At 37.0% G+C, this 22,248-nt stretch overlaps 1 protein-coding gene across 10 annotated transcripts in view; it reads right to left on the reverse strand.

Annotated features, from left to right (window-relative positions):
• Positions 1 to 15,627: 15,627 nt before the first annotated feature.
• ZNF644 (zinc finger protein 644) overlaps positions 15,628 to 22,248 on the reverse strand; it is a 95,739-nt gene continuing 89,118 nt past the window's right edge. For all 10 annotated transcript variants that reach the window (XM_090269722.1, XM_090269724.1, XM_090269726.1 and 7 more), the window contains 2 exons: positions 18,019 to 18,121; positions 15,628 to 17,295 (listed from right to left, as the gene is read on the reverse strand). In XM_090269722.1, coding sequence (XP_090125848.1) covers positions 17,103 to 17,295; positions 18,019 to 18,121 — 296 coding nt within the window. In that variant the 3' untranslated portion in view covers positions 15,628 to 17,102. The remainder of the gene's footprint in view (positions 17,296 to 18,018; positions 18,122 to 22,248) is intronic.

The following is a 22,248-nucleotide window of genomic DNA, read 5'->3' on the forward strand; positions in this document are numbered from 1 at the left end:
CAAGATTGCTCTACCCAGCAAAGCTACCATTTAGAATCAAAGGGCAGATAAAGTGCTTCCCAGACAGGAAAGAAAACTAAAGGAGTTCATTGTCACCAAACCATTATTATATGAAATATAAATGGATTTATTTAAGAAAAAGATGAAAACTGTGAACAATAAAGTGGCAATAAATACATATCTATCAACAATTGAATCTAAAAAACAAACTAAGCAAACAAGAACAGAGACAGAATCATGGGGGTTGGGCATCGTCACACAGACCAAAAAGTCCCTGGTTTGATTGCCAGGCAGGGCCCACACCTGGGTTGCGGGCCAGGTCCCCAGTTGGGGGTGTGGGGGGAGGCAACTGACCATGTTTCTCTCACACATTGATGTTTCTCTCCCTGTTTTTCTCCCTCCCTTTTCCTCTCTCTAAAAATAAATAAATAACATAGTTAAAAAAATTTTTTTTAAATGAGCAACAGTTAAACTTGCACGAATGAGGCTGAAAATGATAAAATGAATGCTTCAATCATATGCAGGGGGAAAAACTGCCAGTCTACATAGAATAAAGGTGTCTTCAAACAAAAAGATCTGCCACAAAAAGACATTAAAAATTTCAAAAGAATGAATTTGATGACATTAAGAACTATTCATCAGGAAGCAATTGGAAAACAGAGTGACAAAGTAGAAGAGATCTGTAACATATATAACCTAAGGATTGATTAATGGAATTCCTAAGAGTTCCTAATATGAAACAAGACAGACACACCAGTAGAAAAATGGGTAATTTATAAATATATTTCTCAAAAGATGAAATCTAAGTGGGTAATCAACATAAGAAAGGATAATCAATCTCACAGGAATCAGGGAAATGTAAATTAAATTCTCAGTGAAATAACTTTGGCACTCACCCAACTGGCAAAATGAGTCCGCCAATAGTATTAGTGAGGATACAGAGGCACAAGAACTCTTACAAACTCCTTGTAGAAGTATAAAAGCGTACAGTCATTTTGGTAACACAGCTTTGTCTTTTTTAAGAACCATATATATACTCTCTGATAAAAAAAAAAAAAAAAAATCAACTCCCTGGCGTGTACCCTACGGCAGCTTCCAGATGTCTACCAGGAAACAAACAAGAATGTTCAGTTTCACAGCTCTTAAAAGCAACATATTAAAAACAAATCAACTGTCTATCAACAACAAAGGTGGACAATTAAATGGTGTCCTATCTATAAAATACAATAATATACAACAATGAAAATAAATAAACTACAGCTACAGGAAAAAATAGAAATGAACTTCTAAGATAATATTAAGCAAAAGTAGCAAGTCACAAAAGAATACATGCGGTATAATTCTAATTCTATTTCTACCAGATACAACAGGCAAAACTAAACTATATATTCATAGATGCTCAAACTGTTAAGAATTGCAAACAAATGATTATTACAAAAGTTAAAATAATGGTAATGGGAGGGAGAGAATTTAATTGGGGTGGTCAACATGGAGGTTTCCAGGAATGTTGGCAATGTTCTACATCTTATCCTTATAATTAAAGTATTTCCTTAAATAGTAATGTTTATATACTTTATCTCTCAATAAAAATAATTTAGCTGGAGGCAGTTTGTGCATACTTTAAATAGCTGGAGTATTTATATTTAAGAAAACCTGGCCTATTAGACTAACAGTTTAGCTTTCCAAATATTTCAAAATGTATAAGTAATCAACTTTGACTTGTGATTTTTAAGTAAAAAGCTTATTAAGTTATATGAAGCATTGAAATGAAAAAGAATTCAAGGTTCTACTTATTTATTGAGTTTAATTTCTTATATCTATAAGAGATATTTATGTACCTCAAGAAATTTTAAATCTGGAAACTGAGAATCTTGAAACAGAAACAATATATTCAACTTACAAGTGCAGCTTAAAATATTTTAAGTTTTATTTGTAAATGGGACTAAACATCATCTAAAATCGCCTTACTTAAGTATTTGCCAGACTCATCAATACAACATAAAAATTCCAGAGGGTGACCTTAAAAGCTTAAGAACAAACTCTTTTGAGTTTACATCTTTAAAAAATCAAACAGAAATTTTTATTTTTTATTTTTTTAAGTATATTTTATTGATCATATTGTTACAATAGTTCCAATTTTTTCCCCTTTGCTCCCCTCTGCCCAGCACCCCCCTTCCCCGACAATCCCCTCCCCAAGTCCATGCCCATGGCTCACCCTTTCATATATTCTTCTTTTCTTAAAAAATAATTAATTAGTTAAATATTTTAACAATTAAAAAAACAATCCCTCCCTCTCAGACTTGAGACCCTTTACAATCTTATAAAGGACAATGGACGAAGGTCTCGAGCTCCTCTAGCTGCTTCAAGCTGAACATGGTTGTCGTCCTACCTACCCTTGGGTCAAGAAATCCCTAATAAGAGTGGGGATGTAGGGGAGGGTGGCCTTCCCACAAGGGGAAGGATCGTGCAGACTCCAGGTTGGTTGGCTGTCTCTGGACAACGACATGCTTGGTTTAACAGGCTGGCATCCTTGTTGTATTCTGGGGGCAACAGGGTTAAAGGACATCATTCAATCCGTAACCACTAGATGACAAAAGACAGGTATTAATATTTCAATGTCCCACATTAGGAAAAAGAAGGGTTTCTTTGGAGGAAGGTATGCCAGGTACATCTCACCTGTCCAAAACCCTTTTGCCCATTATACTTAGTTTGGACTGAGGGAAATATTTTAGGTATCCCCGCTCTCAGGCCTCTGGGCTCTTTCTATCCAAGCCATTAGAATAGAAAAACCAGTTTTAAAGTGAAGCCCACAGACCACCCCATTCTTCACCAATCCAGCCACTTAGTTCAGCCAAACCATTGAGTTTCAGGAGGCAGCAATGCAGACAGGATTAAGTGAGGCCTATACGTACAGACAATCACTCAGGTAATGAGATCGTAGGCTTATGCCCTTTGAAAACAGAAAACACATGTTAATTTATGTAACATAACCCCCACACAAGTTTATAGATCTGTAGGATTGTTTTATCGGAAAGACATCCAGTTGCAAGGCATTTGACATTCTTCTTGCCTGTAAATTAAACATCTTTGATAATGCCACAGACATAGTTTAACTTTCAACTGAAAACAAATTTTAAATGAAAAGAAACTTTAAAGACGGTTAGCTGCACTACTTTATAGTCTACCACTGGGCATTGTGATCTTCCTTGAATCTTGATTTTTCTCCCTAAGATTACCCTCCTTGTCATTAAAGGGACTGCATTAAGTTCATTTTTAATTTATCCTGTTCATTTGCATAAACACAACAAGAGCAGCAAACGATCACTTATGATCTTTAGTTCTGCTTTGCTGGAACTTACGCAAGGAACATTTAGGGTGACCTTCAGTCTGCCCTTCAGGGCACAGAAGCTGAGCCACATACCTGGCATTCAGCCTTGCCTGTAAACACCTGTCTTTTCCAGGTCCTTGTGGTTTTCCATTGTGCCTTAAAGGTCCCTTCTAGCCATCTTTCAGGAAAACAACCTTCGTTCCTTCCCTGGAAAGATTGCTATGGACCGCTCATCCATCCAAGGTACCAGGCCTTTTATCTCATGGATTTTTATTACCTTTGAAGGTCAGTCCCAGTTGCTCAGGGCTTTTTGGTAACAACCAAAGCCCAAGCATGTCTCCTTTAGGCATGACATTCCAGTCAAAGTCTTAGTCAAAAAAATCGTTATTAACAACTGGTCTTATTAGTTTTATGCAAAGAAACTTAGGTCATTACTTACTTCTTTAGAATGCCAAATTCTGGAGGGATCAGATAGGGAGAAAATATATACAGTGTGAAGGAAAATCCTTGTCCTTCTAATATTCACTGAACTTGCATTTCTATTCTTTTTATTTTTATTTTTTCCCCCCACTAAAAATTTTTGTTTGTTTTTCCATTACAGTTGTCTCACTTTTTTCCCCCTCTTGCTTCTCTGCACCCTGTCCCTCCCTTCTCCCACATTCAGTCCCCACCCAGTTGTCCATGTCGATGGGTCATTTATACATGTTCTTTGACTAGACCCTTCCCCTTCTTACCACTTCTCTCCCTCCCATCTCCCCCTTTGTTACTGTTAGTTTATTCCTCGTTTACATACCTCTGGTTCTATTTTGCTCATTTATTTGTGTTGTTCATTAGTTTCCTGTAACAGGTGATAGCATAAGGTAATTTTCTTTTGTTGCCTGGCTTATTTCGCTAAGCGTAATTCTCTCTAGTTCCAATCATGTTGTTGCAAATGGTAGAAGTTCCTTCTTTCTTTCAGTACTTATCCATTGTCATTTTCCCCCTTTGTACTCATGTTCCTCTCTGTCTCTCTGTTTCTTCATCTTCTTAAAGCAGACCCTTTAGCATCTCTTGCAATACTGGTTTGGTGGAGATGTATTCTTTTAACCTTCTTTTGTCTTGGAAACTCCTTATTTCACCTTTCATTTTGAATGAGAGTCTTGCTGGGTAGAGTATTCTTGGTTGTAGGCCTTTGTTTTTCATTACTTGGAATATATTTTGCCATTCCCTTCTGGCTTGTAGTGTTTCTGCTGAGAAATCTGATGATAGCCTTATTGGAGCTCCCTTGTATGTTATTAGTTGTTTCTCTCTTGCTGCTTTTAGGATTCTCTCTTTGTCTTTGAATGTTGGCATTTTAATTATGATGTGTCTTGAAGTGGGCCTGTTGGGGTTCATCTTCATTGGGACCCTCTGTGCTTCCTGGACTTGCATGATTCTTTCTCTCTTCATGTTAGGGAAGTTTTCTGTCATTAGTTTTTCAAAGAGGTTTTCTATTCCTTGCTCTTCTTCTTCTCCTTCTGGAATTCCTATGATACGGATATTATTACGTTTCATGTTGTCCTGCAGCTGTCTTAGAGCCTCTTCAGTCTTGTTCAGCCTTTTTTCATTTTGTTGCACTGTCTGTGAGTTTTTGTCTACATTGTCCTCCAGCTCGCCGATCCGATCTTCTGCTTCCTCTAGCCTGCTTTTAATTCCTTCTACTGTGTTCTTCAATTCAGAGATCGTATTCTTCATTTCCTCCTGGCTCTTATTGATGGCTTCCATGTCCTTTTTGATGCTGGTATAATTCTCAGTAAGTTCCTTATAGTTCTTCTGGAGTTCACTGTAGTTTTTCTGGAGTTCTTTGTAGTTTCCGCTGAGCTCATTGAGCTTCTCCATAATACATGCTTTCAATTCCATATCTGATAGTTTGCTCCCCTCTATTTCATTTAGCATTCTTTCTGGGGACTCTACCTTTCCTTTCGATGGGGGGTTGTTTCTCTGTCTCCCCATTTTTGTGACTCCTATTGTTTGTTGGTGCTTCTTAGAATGATCTGCACTTCCTGGATCTGCCCCTGGTGGCGTCAGATCCTGTACCAATCTGGGCCTAGGCAGCCTGTTGGAGACTTTCAGGGATCTATTGCCTTTGTCTGGCTTCTTGTTAATCTATTCAATCTGTGATTAGCCGTCAGGCTTAAGGACTGTGGGCGTGGCAGCTTAATTCCTGTAGGCAGGGCCTTTGCTTCCCCTCAGGCTGACGCCACTTGGCTGGGAATGGTCTGCCTGCAGCACTGGGGATGAGTCAGCACTGGGACCTGGCCGGCCGCTTCCCCAGCTCTCCCCTCAACGCCACCACACCAAACTCTCCCCAAGCATGTCCAGTCCTCTCTGTCTTCCCTCTGCTTGTGCCCAGGGTAAGTGGGGGCCAAAATATTTTCGTATGTGATCCGCTTAAGAGCTCTTTTTCTCCAGCTGTTTCTCTCCGGCTAGCAAGAAACCCTGTGGCTTTTCGTTTTTCTCAGCTGGATACTATTTTACTTTCCACTTTGTTGCTGTAGGCTGGGAAGCCCAGCTGGGGGTTTAGACCCTGCCCTTCTCAGGGGGAATCCCCGGCTGCTGAGCTGTTTCTCAGTCCCTTCAGCTGCCACCCGTGTGAGTCCAGCCAGCCCTTCTGCGTCTCCGCACTCCCTACCGGTCACGTTGTGATGTAGCGGCCTTTTCTGTCTCTCCGTGGTTATAAGACTTCTCTCCAGCTGGTGTTCGGTTGGTTATTCCAGATGATTTCTCCAAAATTACGTTGTAAATCCAGACTAGTTCTGGGAGGAAGTTAGTGTAGCTTCCACTTACTCCTCCGCCATCTTGTTTCTCCCAAACAGAAATTTTTAAAAGCTAATAATAATCCATTTTGTTCAGAAGATGAAAAACAATTCACACTCTCTTCCGTATGCCATATAAACAAACAATCTGTGCCAGAAAATTTCTGGGGTTAATTTTAATTAGAATTTGTCAAGGGTTATTCTCAAAACAAAAACCACTTGACAGTTGATACGGTGACACATAATACTTCCAAGTAATCATTATTTAATTTCGGGGGGGGTGAATGGAGTGGGAAGGTCACAGCCCAGTTTGAGTACCTGACAAGTGCTATGGAACTTCCAGAGGAATGCACATTGCTACACACAAAAAATTGAAATAAAACCACCAAAGATCTCTTGAAATGACTACAGAGTATAAGGATACGAACATACTCTATTATACATGGTCAATTACAAGTCAGCATTGAAGTTATCTACTAAAAGATAATTTTAATTGTTTTTATTATTTTAAGTCAGAAAGTTAACATCTTTATGATCAAAAGTTCACTTATTTTATTTCAACTGTCACTTAAAGATAAACAAGATACCATTTTTTTACCTATTAAATAAGCAAAGCTTTAAAAAACACATTGGCAAGGAGAAAATGAATTGTAAACCATTCTCATACATTGCAGGTAGGAGCAAAGAATTATATAACCTTCCTGAATAACAATGTGGAAATTCATATATAAAGCCTCAATGTGTGAGCAATACCCAACTCTTTGATCCAACAATTTTACTACTACAAATTTTTCCTAAGGAAATAGTTTTGGACATGCACAATTTACTTCAAGAATGTTCATCAAGACCATTCTTTATAATAAAAATTCTGGAGACAACATAAAATGATATACAATGAAGAAGTAAATAAAGTATGGTAAAATAAAACATTATGCAAACATCTTAATATTCATGCATGAAATTGTAAGTTTTCTTTCATTAGTTTTTCAAATACTGTAGGTTTCCAATGGCTTGCTCTTTCTCTTCTTCTGGCATCCCTATGACGAGAATGTTGGACTTCTTGAAGTTGTCCGAGAGGCTGCTTACACTATCCTCATTTTGGGAGATACTTCTTTCTTGTTGCTCTGATTGGTTGTTTTTTGCTTCCTTATGTTCCAAATCATTGATTTGATTCTCGGCTTCACCCACTCTACTGTTGTTTCCCTATAAATTGTTCTTTATTTCTTACTGTACTCTGTTTCTTTTCAGAGAAGGAAAACTCTGACTCCAAAAAACCTCCGCTGCCTTGCGGCATACCTCTTCAGGGGAAAGGCTAAGGGAGTAAACCCCGACAGAAAATCCGGAGCCGGAGTCCCTAAGGCGGTTTGACGTTGTAGTCAACACCGGCAACTCCTGCGGCGCACCTGAACCCAAGCTGTATTGACTCCGTCTTTCCCTTGGACCCTTCAGCTGGGAAGAGAGGGGGGGTCTGCTGCATGGGCAACAGCAGACCCTCCATATCACCCTGCCCAGGCTCTGTAGCTTCAGCTTCACTGGAGAGGACACTCCAGCGTCATCGCAAGATGTCGATTCAACACGGGAGGAGACAGATACTGTGTCACTCCCGAGTCGGACTGCACAACCATTTTTGGCAGTGCAGATAGACTCTTAAGAAGCTACACCATCGTCTCTCGAGATGGACGGCTGCCGAATACTCTTTGTTTCTGACTGGGTCTTTCTTATGCTGTTGTGGTTATCACTAAGTTCTTTGAGCATCCTTAAAAAGTGTTTTGAACTCTACATCTGATAGATTGCTTATCTTATCTCCATTTCATTTAGCTCTTTTTCCAAAGTTTTGATCTGTTCTTTTAGTTGGGACATGTTTCTTTGTCTTCTTGTTTTGGCAGCCTCCCTGTGTTTGTGTCTATGTATTAGGCAGAGCCACTATGACCCCCTGCCTTGGTAGTGTGGCCTAACGTAGTAGGTGTCCTGTAGGGTCCAGTGGCACAGCCTCCCCTACCATCCACGCTGGGAACTCGAGGTGCACTCTTTGTGTGGGCTGAGTACATCCTCCTCTTGTAGTTGAGAGTTGATTGCTGTTGGCAGATCAATGGGAAGGATTTACCCAGGCCAGTCAACTGCAAGGATTGTCTGTGACCACTGACCACCAACCTCCATCCTCTGTGGAGAATCAGCTGTGCAGGGGCACGGTGGTGCTGCTCTGATGTGGTCTGTAGCTGTCCACTGGGTGCACTGGCCCTGGAGGTTTCCCAGTGGTGCAGGCCAAGGTCAGTCCCCACCTATGTTTTGCCCAGGGACACCCTGCCTAAGCTATAAAGCAATCTGAGATGGCTGCTACTTGTTCGGGGCTTGGAGATTCTCAGGCGAAGCCAAGCTGTGAACCTAGGCTGGTTGCTGCTAGTGCAAGCCTGGGGCTCACTAAGGCCAGCTGTTGCTTGTTTGACAGGATTTAGCAAGCTGTGCAATGTGAGTCAAGACCAGCCATTCATATGGAAAAATGGCTTGGGCCCGCCCGAAAGTTGGGTGGGGAAGAGTATCTGGGAATCTCCAAGGTGGATCAAACAGTGTTAGCCAGGTTAATGGAGTCTCAGATACGGCAGCAGCTTGCTGGCTCTGCGGCTTGAAGGGGGTTTAGAAAAGGGACAATGGCCTCTGGTCACCTTTATGCCAGATACTTCAGTTCCTTCCTTTATGCCACTGGTGCCTTTCAAGCTACTAATCCAGCGTTGGAGCTCACAGGGAGTGAGTCTGAGGAGGTGAGTCTTCCTGTGGGTTCTTATAAGAACTGCTTGGAGCTCCAGCAGTTTTTACCACCAACTCAATCCCTGCTGGTTTCTGCAGCTAGCAGTTGTGGGGACTTATCTTCCTGGCATTAGAACCCTCGGCTGGATAATCTGATGTGTGGCTGGGACTCCTCCCTCCCGAGATATTCCTCCCAAATTTTTATCCACCACACGTGGGTGAGGGACCAGCCCATTCTACATCTGTGCCTCTCCTACCAGTCTGGATGGATGTGGTTTCTTTAATTCCATAGTTGTCAGACTTCCATTCAACTCAATTTCTGACAGTTCTGAGTGACGGTTGTTCTTTATTTTTGTTGTAATTTTGATGTGGTTTTATAAGGAGGCAAGCCATGTCTGCCTACACTGCCATCTTGACTGGAAGTAACTTGGTGAAGGAAATAGACATATAAGTCCAGGAAGCACAGAGTCCCAAACAAGTTGGACCCAAAGAGACCCAACTCCAGACACATCATAATTAAAATGCCAAAGGTTAAAGATAAAGAGAATCTTAAAAGCAGCAAGAGAAAACCAGTTAGTTACCTACAGGGGAGATCCCATAAGACTGTCAGCTGACTTCTCAAAAGAAACTGCAGGCTAGAAGGGATTAGCAAGAAATATTCAAAGTCATGAAAAACAGGGACCTATAGCCAAGATTGCTCTACCCAGCAAAACTAATTTAGAATCAAAGGGCATATAAAGAGCTTCCCAGACAAGAAAAAGCAAAATGAATTCATCGTCACCAAATCATTACTATATGAAATATTAAAGGGATTTAAGAAAAAGAAGATCAACACTATGAACAATAAAATGGCAAAAATACTTATCAACAATTGAATCTTAAGAACTAAGCAAACAAAAACAGAGACAGAATTGTGGATATGAAGAGCATTTTGATGGTTGCCAGACAGGAAGGTCATGTGGAAGTATGGGTGAAGAGGTGAGGGGATTAAGAAGTACAAATAGGTAGATACAGAATAGACAGGGGGTGTAAAGTACAGTATAGTAAATGGAGAAGTCAAAGAACTTATATACATGACCCATGGACACAAACAAGATGTGATGATTTCCTGGGGGGTGGGGGGGACTGGATGGAGGGGAACAAAGGGGGGGGGGAAATAAGGAGAACTGTAATAGTCTTGTCAATAAAATATAATTTTTAAAAAATGTTCATGAATCTACTGCTAAGAGAATAGAGTCAATGTGTACAAAGCTTAATTGCATGTATTTCAAAAAGAAAATGCCTATACAAAAAAAATAAAAAAGACTAATAAAAATAAGACAAATTTTAATGTGGTAGAACTCCATGTATTTTTTGCCTAAAAATTTAATAACAAGGGAAAAAAACCCAGTAAGTTAATAGATTAAAATTTTTAAATTTTGTCTTCTGACCTAATGAAAGGAGCTTGAGCTATGAGATATAAATTTATAAGTTTTACTTATTACTGTTATTTACCTAAGCAATTCAATTATTAAATTATTTGTAATAATTAGGAAAAACCAAGGTTATACTTATGTCTATAATATAGGCTAGAGGACCAAGAAATTAAAGTTATGGGCTATTGGTGGGAGATCAATACCGAACTTGATTAGCCCTCAAAATAAGAAAACAAGTTCCCATTGTTGAAACAAAATTTGATAGCCACCTTCTATAGTAGGGGTAAATGTTGATTCTGGTTTCTGATCTGAAACATCACTGCAGCTGACTGTTGTCACATCCAAGTGTTAATTACATTAAAAAAAAAAATTTAGTCTTTGTTCTGCTCCTTGCACACAGCTCTTCAAATCCTTGAAATCTCCAGTGATGAGTCTTTTATATGTTAATGAATGGCTGGTGGCTGGGGACCCTCTGATAGCTTCAGGATAGGAACTAGTCACCAGAAAGACCACGGCAGGATTAGAGGGTTGGAACTCAGTCTCACCAACCCCCAGAGCTCTGTGGAGGGAAAAAGAGCTAGAAATAGAGTTAATAATCACCAATGGACAATGATTTAGGCAATTTTTTTTATAAGGAAATCTCCATAATAATCCCCTAAGCGATGGGGTTCAGAGAATTTCCAGGATGGTGAACACATCAAGATGCTGGGAGGTTGTAGCATTCCACAACACCCTCTCCTTCAAATACCTTGCTCTGTGCGTCTCTTCCTTTTGGCTGTCACTGAGTTACATCCTATAATAAACTGGCAAAATCAAGTAGTTTCCTGAGTTCTGTGAGTCATTCTAGCAAATTACTGAACCTGAAGAGGGGGTTTGTGGGAACCCTCAATTTTTAGATGGTTGTTTAGAAGTACAGGTGACCTGATGCTTGCTACTGGCATCTGAAATGTTGGCAGTCTTGTGGGACCAACCCCTTTAAAATATGGACTCCAGGTAGTTAAGTGTCAGAATTGAATTGTTGGTCTCCCATTTGGTGTTCAGATAATCAGAGAAGCAGTTGGTGTTGGAAAATGTCCCAGAGCTACCAATTAACGTTAGTCTATACAAGCAGCACTCAAATTTAAAATTAATTTGGGAAAACAAGATATATTAAATACATAAGAAACACAATTATATTGAATCAATAAGAGAAAGAAATGTGACAAGCTTTTTAATATCTTTGACATATAGCAAAGGTGATTTTCCCCATTTTTTACTCTTTTCTTTTCCTAATATTTCTAAAATGATCATATACTTTCCTGTGAGACACATGTTCAATGCTACCTTTTAGATTAATATGTTTTAACAGTACAATTCTGGATAAGCTATGTGTATGACTTTAAGAGGTTTGTCTATTACTACTAAAAACTATCTCTTAACCCATATTTAATATGTGAAATCTAAAATAGAAATGTTAATAGAGATTTTAGCTATGCCATGGTTCTAATACACTCTAACGCATTTGTCTTTTGTTGTTTAATTTTAACTGTTTACCCTATTCCAGCTGTCCACATTCTCCCTCTTTGTCCAACCCCAGGCTTTGTCTCGATGCCTAGAGCAACACTTTGGCCTTTTGAACCAGCAATTCCCTTGCTAGGATTATATATGAAGAATGCTGAAACACCAATTCAAAAGAACCCATGCACCCCTATGTTCATAGCAGCGCTATTTACAATAGCTAAGTGCTGAAAACAGCCTAAGTGCCCATCTGTAGATGAGTGGATTAAAAAACTGTAGTACATTTACACAATGGAGTACTATGTAGCAGAGAGAAAGAAGGAACTCCTGCCATTTGCAACAACACGGATGGAACTAGAGAGAATTATGCTTAGCGAAATAAGCCAGGCAACAAAAGAAAAATACCTTATGCTGTCACCTATTACAGGAAACTCATGAACAACACAAACAAATGAGCAAAATTGAACCAGAGGTATGTAAACAAGAAGTAGACTAACAGTAACAAGGGGGGAGGTGGGAGGGAGAGAAGCGGGTAAGAAGGGGAAGGGTCTAGTCAAAGAACAGGTATTAATGGCCCATGGGCATGGATAACTGGATGGGGACTGACTGTGGGAAAAGGGGTGGGCAGGGTGCGGGGAAGCAATAGGGAAAAAAGTGGGACAACTGTAATAGAAAAACAAAAATTTTTAGTGGGGGAAAAAATGAAAGCAAAATAAATAACTGAGCCAGCAAACCCCCTCTCCCCCAAAATAAACCCTCACATGTAGGAAAGTGAAAAGAAAATATAAATAATGGAAATGCAATTTTAGTGAATATTAGAAGGACAAGGATTTTCCTTCACACTGTATATTTTTCTCCCTACCTGATCCCTCCAGAATTTGACATTCTGAAGAAGAAATGACATAAGGTTCTTTGCATAAAATTAATAAGACCAGTTGTTAATAGAGGTTTTGTTGACCAAGACTTTGACTAGAATGTCATGCCTAAAGGAGACATACGTGGGCTCTGGTTGTTACCAAAAAGCCCTGAGGAACTAGAACTGAATTTCAAAGGTAATAAAAGTCCCCGAGAAAAAAGGCCTGGTACGTTGATTTGTTGTGTGGTCCACAGCAATCTTTCCAGGGAAGGAATGAGGGTTGTTTTCCTGAAAGATGGCTAGAAGGGACCTTAAGGCACAATGGAAAACCTGAAGGACTTGGAAAAGACAGGTGTTTACAGGCAAGGCTGAATGCCAGGTATGTAGTTCTGCTTCTGTGCCCTGAAGGGCGGACTGAAGGTCACCCTAAAGGTTCCTTGTCTAAGTTCCAGCAAAGCAGACTTAAAGATCATATGTGATCATTTGCTGCTCTTGTGTTTACGCAAATGAACAGGATAAATTAAAACTGGATTTAATGCAGTCCCTTTAATGACAAGGAGGGTAATCCTAAGGAGAAAAATCGCAATTCAAGAAAAATCACAATGATCAGTGGTAGACTATAAAGTAGTGCAGCTTACCGTCTTTAATGTTTCTGTTCATTTAAAGTTTGTTTTCATTTGAAAGTTAAACTAGGTCTGTGGCATCATCAAAGATGCTTAATTTACAGGCAAGAAGAATGTCAAATGTTTTGCAACTGGATGTCTTTCCAATAAGAGAGTCTTGCAGATTTAAAGACTGGTTTGTGGGTTATGTCGCATAAATTAACATGTGTTTTCTGTTTTCAGAAAGCATAAGCCTATGATTTCATTACCTGAGTGATTGTCTGTACGTATAGACCTCACTTAATCCTGTCTGCATCGCTGCCTCCTGAGACTCAATGGTTTGGCTGAACAAAGTGGCTGGGCTGGTGAAGAATGGGGTGGTCTGTGGGCTTCACTTTATAACTGGTTTCTCTTTTCTATCCTAATGGCTTGGACAGAAAGGGCCCAGAGTTCTGAGAGGGGGGAAACCTAAAATATTCCTCTCAGCCCAAACTTAGTGGGCAAAAGGGTTATGGACAGGTGTGACATGACTGGCACACCTTCCTCCAAAGAAGCCTTTTTTTTCCGTAATGTGGGACATTGAAAAATTAATACCTGCCTTTCGTCATCTAGTAGTTATGGATTAAATGATGTCTTTTAACCTTGTTGCCAAATCTGTTGTCCCCAGAATACAACAAAGATGCCAGCCTGTTAAACCAAGCACGCCGTTGTCCGGGGACAGCCAACTGACCTGGAGTCTGCACGATCCTTCCCCATGTGGGAAGGCCACCCTCCCCTCCACACCCCCTCATATTAGGAATTTCTGGACCCAAGGGTAGGTAGAATGACAACCATGCCCAGCTTGAAGCAGCTAGAGGAGCACGAGACCTTTACCCATTGTCCTTCATAAGATTATAAAGGGTCTTAAGTCTGGGGGCAGGGGGGAATTGTCATTTTTATTGTTATAAGAAATCAATCATTTTTTAAAAAATAATAATATAGGAAAGGGTGAAGCCAGAGAACCTGTATGCATGACCCATGGACATGAACTAAGAGGGGTGGGATTGCTGGGAGGAGGGGGGGTACTGGGCAGAGGGGAGCAAAGGGGGAAAAAATTGGAACTATTGTAACAATATAATCAATAAAATATACTTTAAATAAATAAAAATAAAATAAAATAGAGATGTTAGTAGATATTTTAGCTATGCCATGGTTCTGATATACTCTAATGCATTTGTCTTTTGTTGTTTAATTTTAACTGTTTACACTATTACAGTTGTCCACATTCTCCCTCTTTCTTTGTCCACCCCCCCCCCCGCATTTGTCTTGATGATATTAAATAGAGCAACACTTTTAACCAAATTTTAAAAAGGGAAAAAAACTGGCTCAGTCATGGTCCTGCAAAGCAAATGGTTGCCAGGTTCGATTCCAGGTCAGGCCACATACCCGGGTTGCAGGCCCCCTAGTCCCTAGTCAGGGTGTGTGCCAGAGGCAACTGATCGATGTTTCTCTCTCTCTCTCTCTTTGTCCCTCCCTTCACCTCTTTCTAAAAATAAATTTTTAAAAAATGAGACAATGTTGACTACTGCATCAAGCCATATTTTGACACGAAAACCTAACTTGAGACAATATTTTATACGCGGAAGTCAAATGAAAATATATCATTAACTTTCTAGTTGCCCAATAAAGGATAAACTTTTCTCTCTAAAGAATTTAAAAATTTTCTAACCCAAGTATCTTTACTATGAAAAGATGTTATTTTCAGGAATTCCTATAGTTTAGTTTCTAATTTGAATTTTAATTGTTTACATTACAGTTTGACATAAAAAAGTTTAATCTAGGTTTTATGAAATATGATTAAACTACCTATTTCCTACATCTTGATAGTTGGCTTAATAAGAGAAAGTCACAGAACTATAAAAATTAGGGCTAAAAGGGTTTCTAGTGAATGCTAGTCTTCCCAGCAGGAATCTTTGTTTTTTTCATCTTCCGAACTCCATTTGCTATGTAGTATGTCTTCCAGTTAAAATACATACAAATATATATATATATATATATATACACACCTGTCAATGAAACTTGCTCAGTAAGAGACAACTAGTATACAGAAATTTGGTATATTTTTAGTCAGAAGTAATTTGATGTTTTAGTCTCTTTATAAAAAAGTGTACAATTTCTATTGGGCATTTTGAAAAATGAAAATAACTTGTAAGTACTTACCCCTTATCTAGTATACCGCAGGGATCAAGAGACCCTTGAATGATCCATTTAGTCCAACTTCCTAATTTTATATATAAGGTATGTGAATAAAGTAACCTGCTAAATGTAAATAATTTAAATCAAATGAAACACAACCTGAAGTACACTGTTTCCATCAGTGATAAAAAGAAAAAATGTTTCACACTATACACATTATAATTTTCTTTAAGTCTTTTTTTATTTAGAGATTTTTCTGGTAAGGAGATATACCATAGGAAAGCGATTTCACTGGCAGTGAGGTATGTATATACTCTACCAAAATACTCCTTATTTTAATGTTTTTAACTTTATTTACATACAAATAAAAGTATCAATGCATATCCTTGCTTCAACTATAGTATTAGCCTTACTACATGAAATAAAATGAAATGGTGCTTGCATACAAAAACTGTTATTTGTAAAGGAATCTGATTTCAGATTAAATGAACTAATTTGTTTTTGGAAAAAGTTGAAAATAATCACAATTTATCATGACCAAGACATCTGCACCATTTTTTTCCATTCCTCACAGCACATTTATTTCAGTAATTGTTATGTCGGTTCTTAGCATAAGCATAGTGTTACACGATTTTCGTACATATAATCACATCCAAAACAAGTTCTAAAATTTAAATTGTAAACATTCTCATCATATGCAGAAATATTTCAATTGGTGTATTAAGTTTTGCTACTGATCAATTTTGGAAGAGAATATAAATGAGAAAGCCTATTCTAAGTTGTGTAGTTGTTTATTAATTACATTTCTACAATGTTAAATAAAGTAAAGAGGCAAACCTGTCCTGTAAGCATGTCAAATTTTAGGTAAAACATTAAAAAGAAACAAATCTGTTAACAAAAGGATGCCTTGGAATAAAGAACATTAGATTTTTAAAATCTATTATGATACAAAATGTAAAGGGTAAATAGCATCTTTGTTGACAAAATAGGAGGTAGCATGGATGCACCACTTTATTGTCTGAGAAATGCAACTGGAGTAAAGAATATTTCCTTACCACAAATAATTTCCAGGACTATGTACATATTTCTTTTAGAAATACTTGTTTAAACAAATCTCCCTCCACTTTTTAGTATAAAAAAAACCTTTCAATGTGATTTAAAAAAAACACTTACACATCTAGATAGAATAGTACTCTGCCCTATTTGAGTGAACAGTCTCAATCTATGAAGTACATGATATTTAATGCCCTAAGTTGAGTAAATTTAGTTAGCAGTTCCAGGTATTATACAAAACACTAAATACATACAAACAAAATATAATATCTTATTTTTCAATGCAAGTCTTGTGGGAAAGAAACAGAACCTTGATTCTGGTAACACTGCAGAAAACATAATTTTCCAATAAGTCTGTCTTTAACCATTTGTGTGCAACAGTTTATTAACGACTGCTTACATGTACTGATCTTTTACTGAGTGAATACAGTTAATTGACAAAACCCAGTAAACCTTAAAACACATCTTCCATCCTATATAAAATATAGACTACTTACTGTTTGAAGCACTCAATTTGTTCTGATGTCACTGTAATTCATTTTCCCCCTTTTTCCTGCTTTAGGATTTATAAACGGATAATTTAATGTGGCTTTAAAAAAAAGACAAAGAATTTCAAATTTACATCCAATTCATATTTGCTATTTAAAAGGTTTCCTTGTTCTATGAAGCTGCTTCTGCCATTAGTAGAGAAAATGAAGTTTCTGTAATGGAGGCAGGCTTTTTAAATAGTGACGTGACTTCCACCATGCCAGCTCCAGTCCGTGGAAGATTAGCGTTTACGATGTGTCGTTGTAAGTGCTTAATCCAGTCTTCCTGAACAGACAATGGTCCACGAAAGACTAAACCGCAAAACCTGCAGAAGTTGATGACAGTTGTCTCAATAGTTGTCTCTTTTTATTTAAAACCACTTCCCTTAAAATCCATAAGCATAAGAACTCTTTACACTATACCAGAGAGAGTTCTTGACAATAGTTTCTAAATACATATAAAGTCAAAATGATTTAATATAATATCTAAACTGTCAATTTATATATTTAACAGCTATAATGACTCCTGTAATACCTGTAGAAATGGAAACATTATAATTAGGTTAAAATTAAATAAAAAGGTCTTACCACCTACATTTACAACAACTATATTTGCAAAATGTACCATTCTTTTTAAAGGACCCTTACCCAATTCAGAATTCATTGAACTGCATGAAGATGAGTATGGAAGGGAGGTGTGAATAATTTGTATAGCTATATTTAAAAGTATATGTTCCCAATAAACAGAAACTAAAGATAATTTTTTAAAAATTCAAACAAAAAGAAGCAAATAAATAAAGCAACAAAGATATTTTTATAATTCACTGAGACTCTTAGCTAATACAAAAAAGTTGATCCATTAGTTATTGAAGTACAGCATTTATGAACTGAGTTAAGATTTTAAGCTTGTCTCCAGAAGTTCATTTATAATTTAACTGTGGAGAATGCACCTTTTGCCACAAATTAGAAGTCCCTAATAAAATAGCTAATATCTCTAAATGCAAAATCTGAAGAAACTAAGCAGATTTGGCAATAGAATAGGCACGTACCTGCATCTGAGAATGTAAACCTCATCAGCACCATGAGGTAATGTTAGCATTTTCTTCTTGCTTCCAGATCTTGACCTTGATTTCTTTTGCTTACAATCTAAGGCTAAAGAAAGGGAAGAAGAGAAAGACTGAACATTTCTTATATATTCCAAAATAAATATAAACACACACACACAGACATACATGTATTTCTAGAGAGATCAGAACATCTAAGTCAAGTTAGAAAAGTCTGCATTTATTTGTATTCCCTAAAGCATCCATTAATTTGCAGCTGGTTCTCTAACAGCAGTAATATTATCTACATACATTTTTCCTATACTGCTTTTTCGAATAATGCTTTACCACACCAAACCTAACTAAATAACTAAAATTACTAAATTGGTCAATTATTACAATAATGATAATTTTTTCTTTTATGATCACACATGCATTTTAACATCTGGTTAAATCTTCCTTATTTCCAAGAAACTCATAACCTTTTATTTAAGTTTGCACTTGATTACTACTCCATTATATAGATCTTACAGGTTTTAAAAATTAGTAAAGGAATATCAACACTGTAATAAACAGTTAAATATAAAATGGATTTTATTTATAGCAATTCACTCTTAATTCTATAATAAATGATATGTACAATCATATTATGTTTTATTTTCTGGAAAATAAATATAAATCCAGATTATTTCATCTAAGTTTACAAATGGACTGTAAGTTTAATGCTAACTATTCTTTACATGTTTTTATTTTACATTTTCTTCCATATTTAAAAAATGTAATTAAAAGGGAGAAAAGACTTTATATTAAAGTGGATCAAAATTTTAGTGCTAATTGTTCTTGAAATTTTTCTATTGCTTTTCCTTCCATCAGTTATTTCACCAAATATAACTTAATAAAGGAAAAAGATATTTTTGTAAGTGGGAATAGATAAGACATAACACTTTGTCTTTAAATAGCAACTATACCACTCCTCTGGACAAAGGGATGAGGTATCTCAGGGTGCTACTGGTCAATTAGCAGGAAGAGAAGGTAAGAGTTTATAACTAGGGCTCCAAGGGGAGGGAAATAAATGTAACAGAAGAGTTATACAAATGGCTTTTCTTCGGTTAACCTGACATGTGAAATCCCCTGAAAATTTTTAGGTAAGAGAGAAAGAAACTGGCTACTTAATGATTCTGTGAAATGAGTTGTTCAATGTCCAGATTCCAAAAGAATAGATACTATAATTACAAAACCAGTAAACACAATAGTCAAGTGGCCAGTGCTAATGAAAATGTCATATAGGAAACTGAAATTCATGAGAAGCCTAAATCTCATTCAAGCCACTGGTTTCTGCTTCCTGTCACCTGCCTCTTTAAAGGGTCCACAGTCTCGCTCTGCTTATCCTCAGAAGAAGAATATTGTAAGTAAAGAACTACATATAGGAAGTCAAGTAAGTATTAAAGAATGGCTAATTCAAAGCTTCAATAAAAACCTGGAATAGAAAAACCGTATAAGGTTCTTATTACTTATCTCAGTCAAGAGCCTGGCACATGATGGGAACTCAACAAATACTTCATAAGTAAAAAATAAAGGAAAACCCAGTAATTTAACCTCTGACATTTACACAGCATATAAATGGAAATTTGCTTTATCAGTAGGTAATATAGATTAACATTCATGTAGAACACTTGTGCATTTGTTTAAATGAATATGTTGCTAATGTCACACTTAAATTCTTCACTGATCAGTTTAGCTTATGTTTAGAAACTAGGTTCTTCCCAACTAGTAGAAAGAGTGAGGTATGTATTTTCTAATTAACACCTTTTTCCTAGTTGCATTAGTGAGAAATGTGAATTTAAGTGAATTTTAAAGCAACTGATACGTAAGACGATTTTAGGAAACTCAAAAGCTAGATGTCAGCTCCTCTTCCCTATTTATAAGGTAAACCACACATAATCCCTGTCTCTTCAACAGAACAGAGCAGGTATTAGGTGTATCATGAGATTACAGGTAGAATCTTACTTTCATGAGCATGCTGGCTGTCAAAATTGCCACTGTATTCAAAATCCCTTTAAAATGTAAATAAATTACTGTAGGACAGAAATATAATACATTATAGCAATCCTTTAAAAATTCGTCAGGGAATGCTGATGTTAGGCGTGCAAAACAAACTGAGGGAGAAGGGCACAGGGAGATGAGAAAGGATGCAAAGGAATGCTTTATCAGTTACAACGTATTCGCGTTACATTCAGATGCTGTGATACTTTTAAAATGGAACTGGACATGTTTACTCTGATGTAAAAACATTTTTTTGGCTTTAATAGAGGAAAAAAGAGTATTTTTCTGACTTTTGATGTTATCTGGACTCTAGAAACCTTGAATTTTAGGCTATTTTATGAATGGTCAGCTCTAAATTTTAAATGAGCATGCTACAGGTTTTGTAGTAATTAATATTTGAAGGTGTTATGACTTTGGAAAGTAGGCCAACTCTGCCAGCATTATAATTATCTCCAGCACTCAGGGTTCCATGTAAGTTAAGAGAACCACATGCATTGGGAGTCCTTGGAAACTGTCCATAAAGTAAGGATATTAAAAACCTGGGACCTCTGGTAATTATACCAGAATATTCCAGTGTCTTACTATCTCCATGATCATTTAAAAATGTCTTAGCCCCTGAAATGTCACTTATTAATTAGAGAGTAAAACATGAATATATTTTACAAGAACAATGTTTTCTAATACCAATATCCAACCGTTACCCTTGCAATATTGCCTAAACAATTCAGAAAAATCTGTAAAAAAAAAACGAGTAACATTATTAATATGCACACAAAAGGGTCAATTAATGGTATTCTCTATATGAAAACAATGCTTTACACAAAATGTTTCATTAAATAAAAAAGATGATGTACAAATATATCCATTACACAAATGTTCTCATTTAACATGCCTTAATTTATTATATATGGAGAGAAAAGCAATTTTATTCTGGACTATACCAGGGGTCACTAGAACATTTTTAAAAAGACTATCACTAACACATTCAGTTTTAGTATAATATTTGTGATAAACAGTCAAAAGTTTAACAAAGTTGTGTACATTAATCATCAAATAGAAAGCTTTGTACAAAGCCTTTACTTGCTCATGTTAGTGTCAAAAAACAAAACATATACACACGTCTTTTCTGTCCAAAGTATTTTAAATCTAACATTGTTTCTATACTTGAAATTTACAAAAAATTGCATTAGTTTTAGAATACTTTAATTTTCTTCTCCAGTCTAATTGCTTCATTAGAAAGGAACACACCTAGTCACTCAAACATTCCTAAGGTTCCTATTCAGGGTGGCAGAAATGTTTAAGTGATCAGTTTTAGAATACACCTTTCAGAAAAACAGTATTTTCATCAAATAGGAATGAGAGAGAAAAATGACTTATGAGGTCTCAAAAAGACACCGTACTGCTATGCTACGACACATATGTCGTCTAAGGCACTAAACTGGATCAGTGAAAAGCAAATTAATAAATAATACAACAAAGTCAAGACTTTTTCTGAAACATTATTTAGTTTTATACAAAGAAAATAATTTACTTTGGCTACAACATTATTAAATAAGTCCTTCTGCCCTTTCCACCTTTCTGCCCATTATATACGATAATTGTTTCAATAAATTTCATTTTCTTTTTAATTCACTACACAAATGACCTCACAGAATGAGGATTTATTTCTTAAAAACACTTGTGGTAAAAAAACCACATCATAACTAAATTAACACTCACCACCCAAATATTCTTATTTGCAATCATCCCCTCCTGCCCATTTAGTTAAAAGCCCCTGTTTCATTGGTTTTGTTAACAGATTGTTGGCATCTCTGGGGCAAGGTAATGGCCAGGTTTGTTACATATATTTATATATCCAAAATAAGAGGCATAAAATAGTCTTACTAGAGGGAAGAAAATTTCTTCTTCATCTAGTAGGCCTGTATGAGGTGGACAGGTAATAGACACTATGAATTAATTCAGGAAGAAAGTAGGGATAAAAAAGACATGAATAGGTAAGTCATCATTCCACCACCTTAAGCTGGTGGCGGAGGTGGTGGTGGCAGTAGTGAGGAGGAAAGAGGATGTATAAGCTCCAAGAAATACACAGTGTGATGCAGATAAACAAATCCAGTTGGTGTCATTAATCATTCAAGGTTCATAAGTCCCGAACATGTAAGACTGTGCAAACAGCATTTTCTTTCCCTCAGCCTC

Source organism: Furipterus horrens, unplaced genomic scaffold, assembly GCF_987537825.1.
Source record: "Furipterus horrens unplaced genomic scaffold, mFurHor1.1.pri manual_scaffold_3, whole genome shotgun sequence".
In the NCBI taxonomy this organism is placed as follows: Eukaryota; Metazoa; Chordata; class Mammalia; order Chiroptera; family Furipteridae; genus Furipterus; species Furipterus horrens.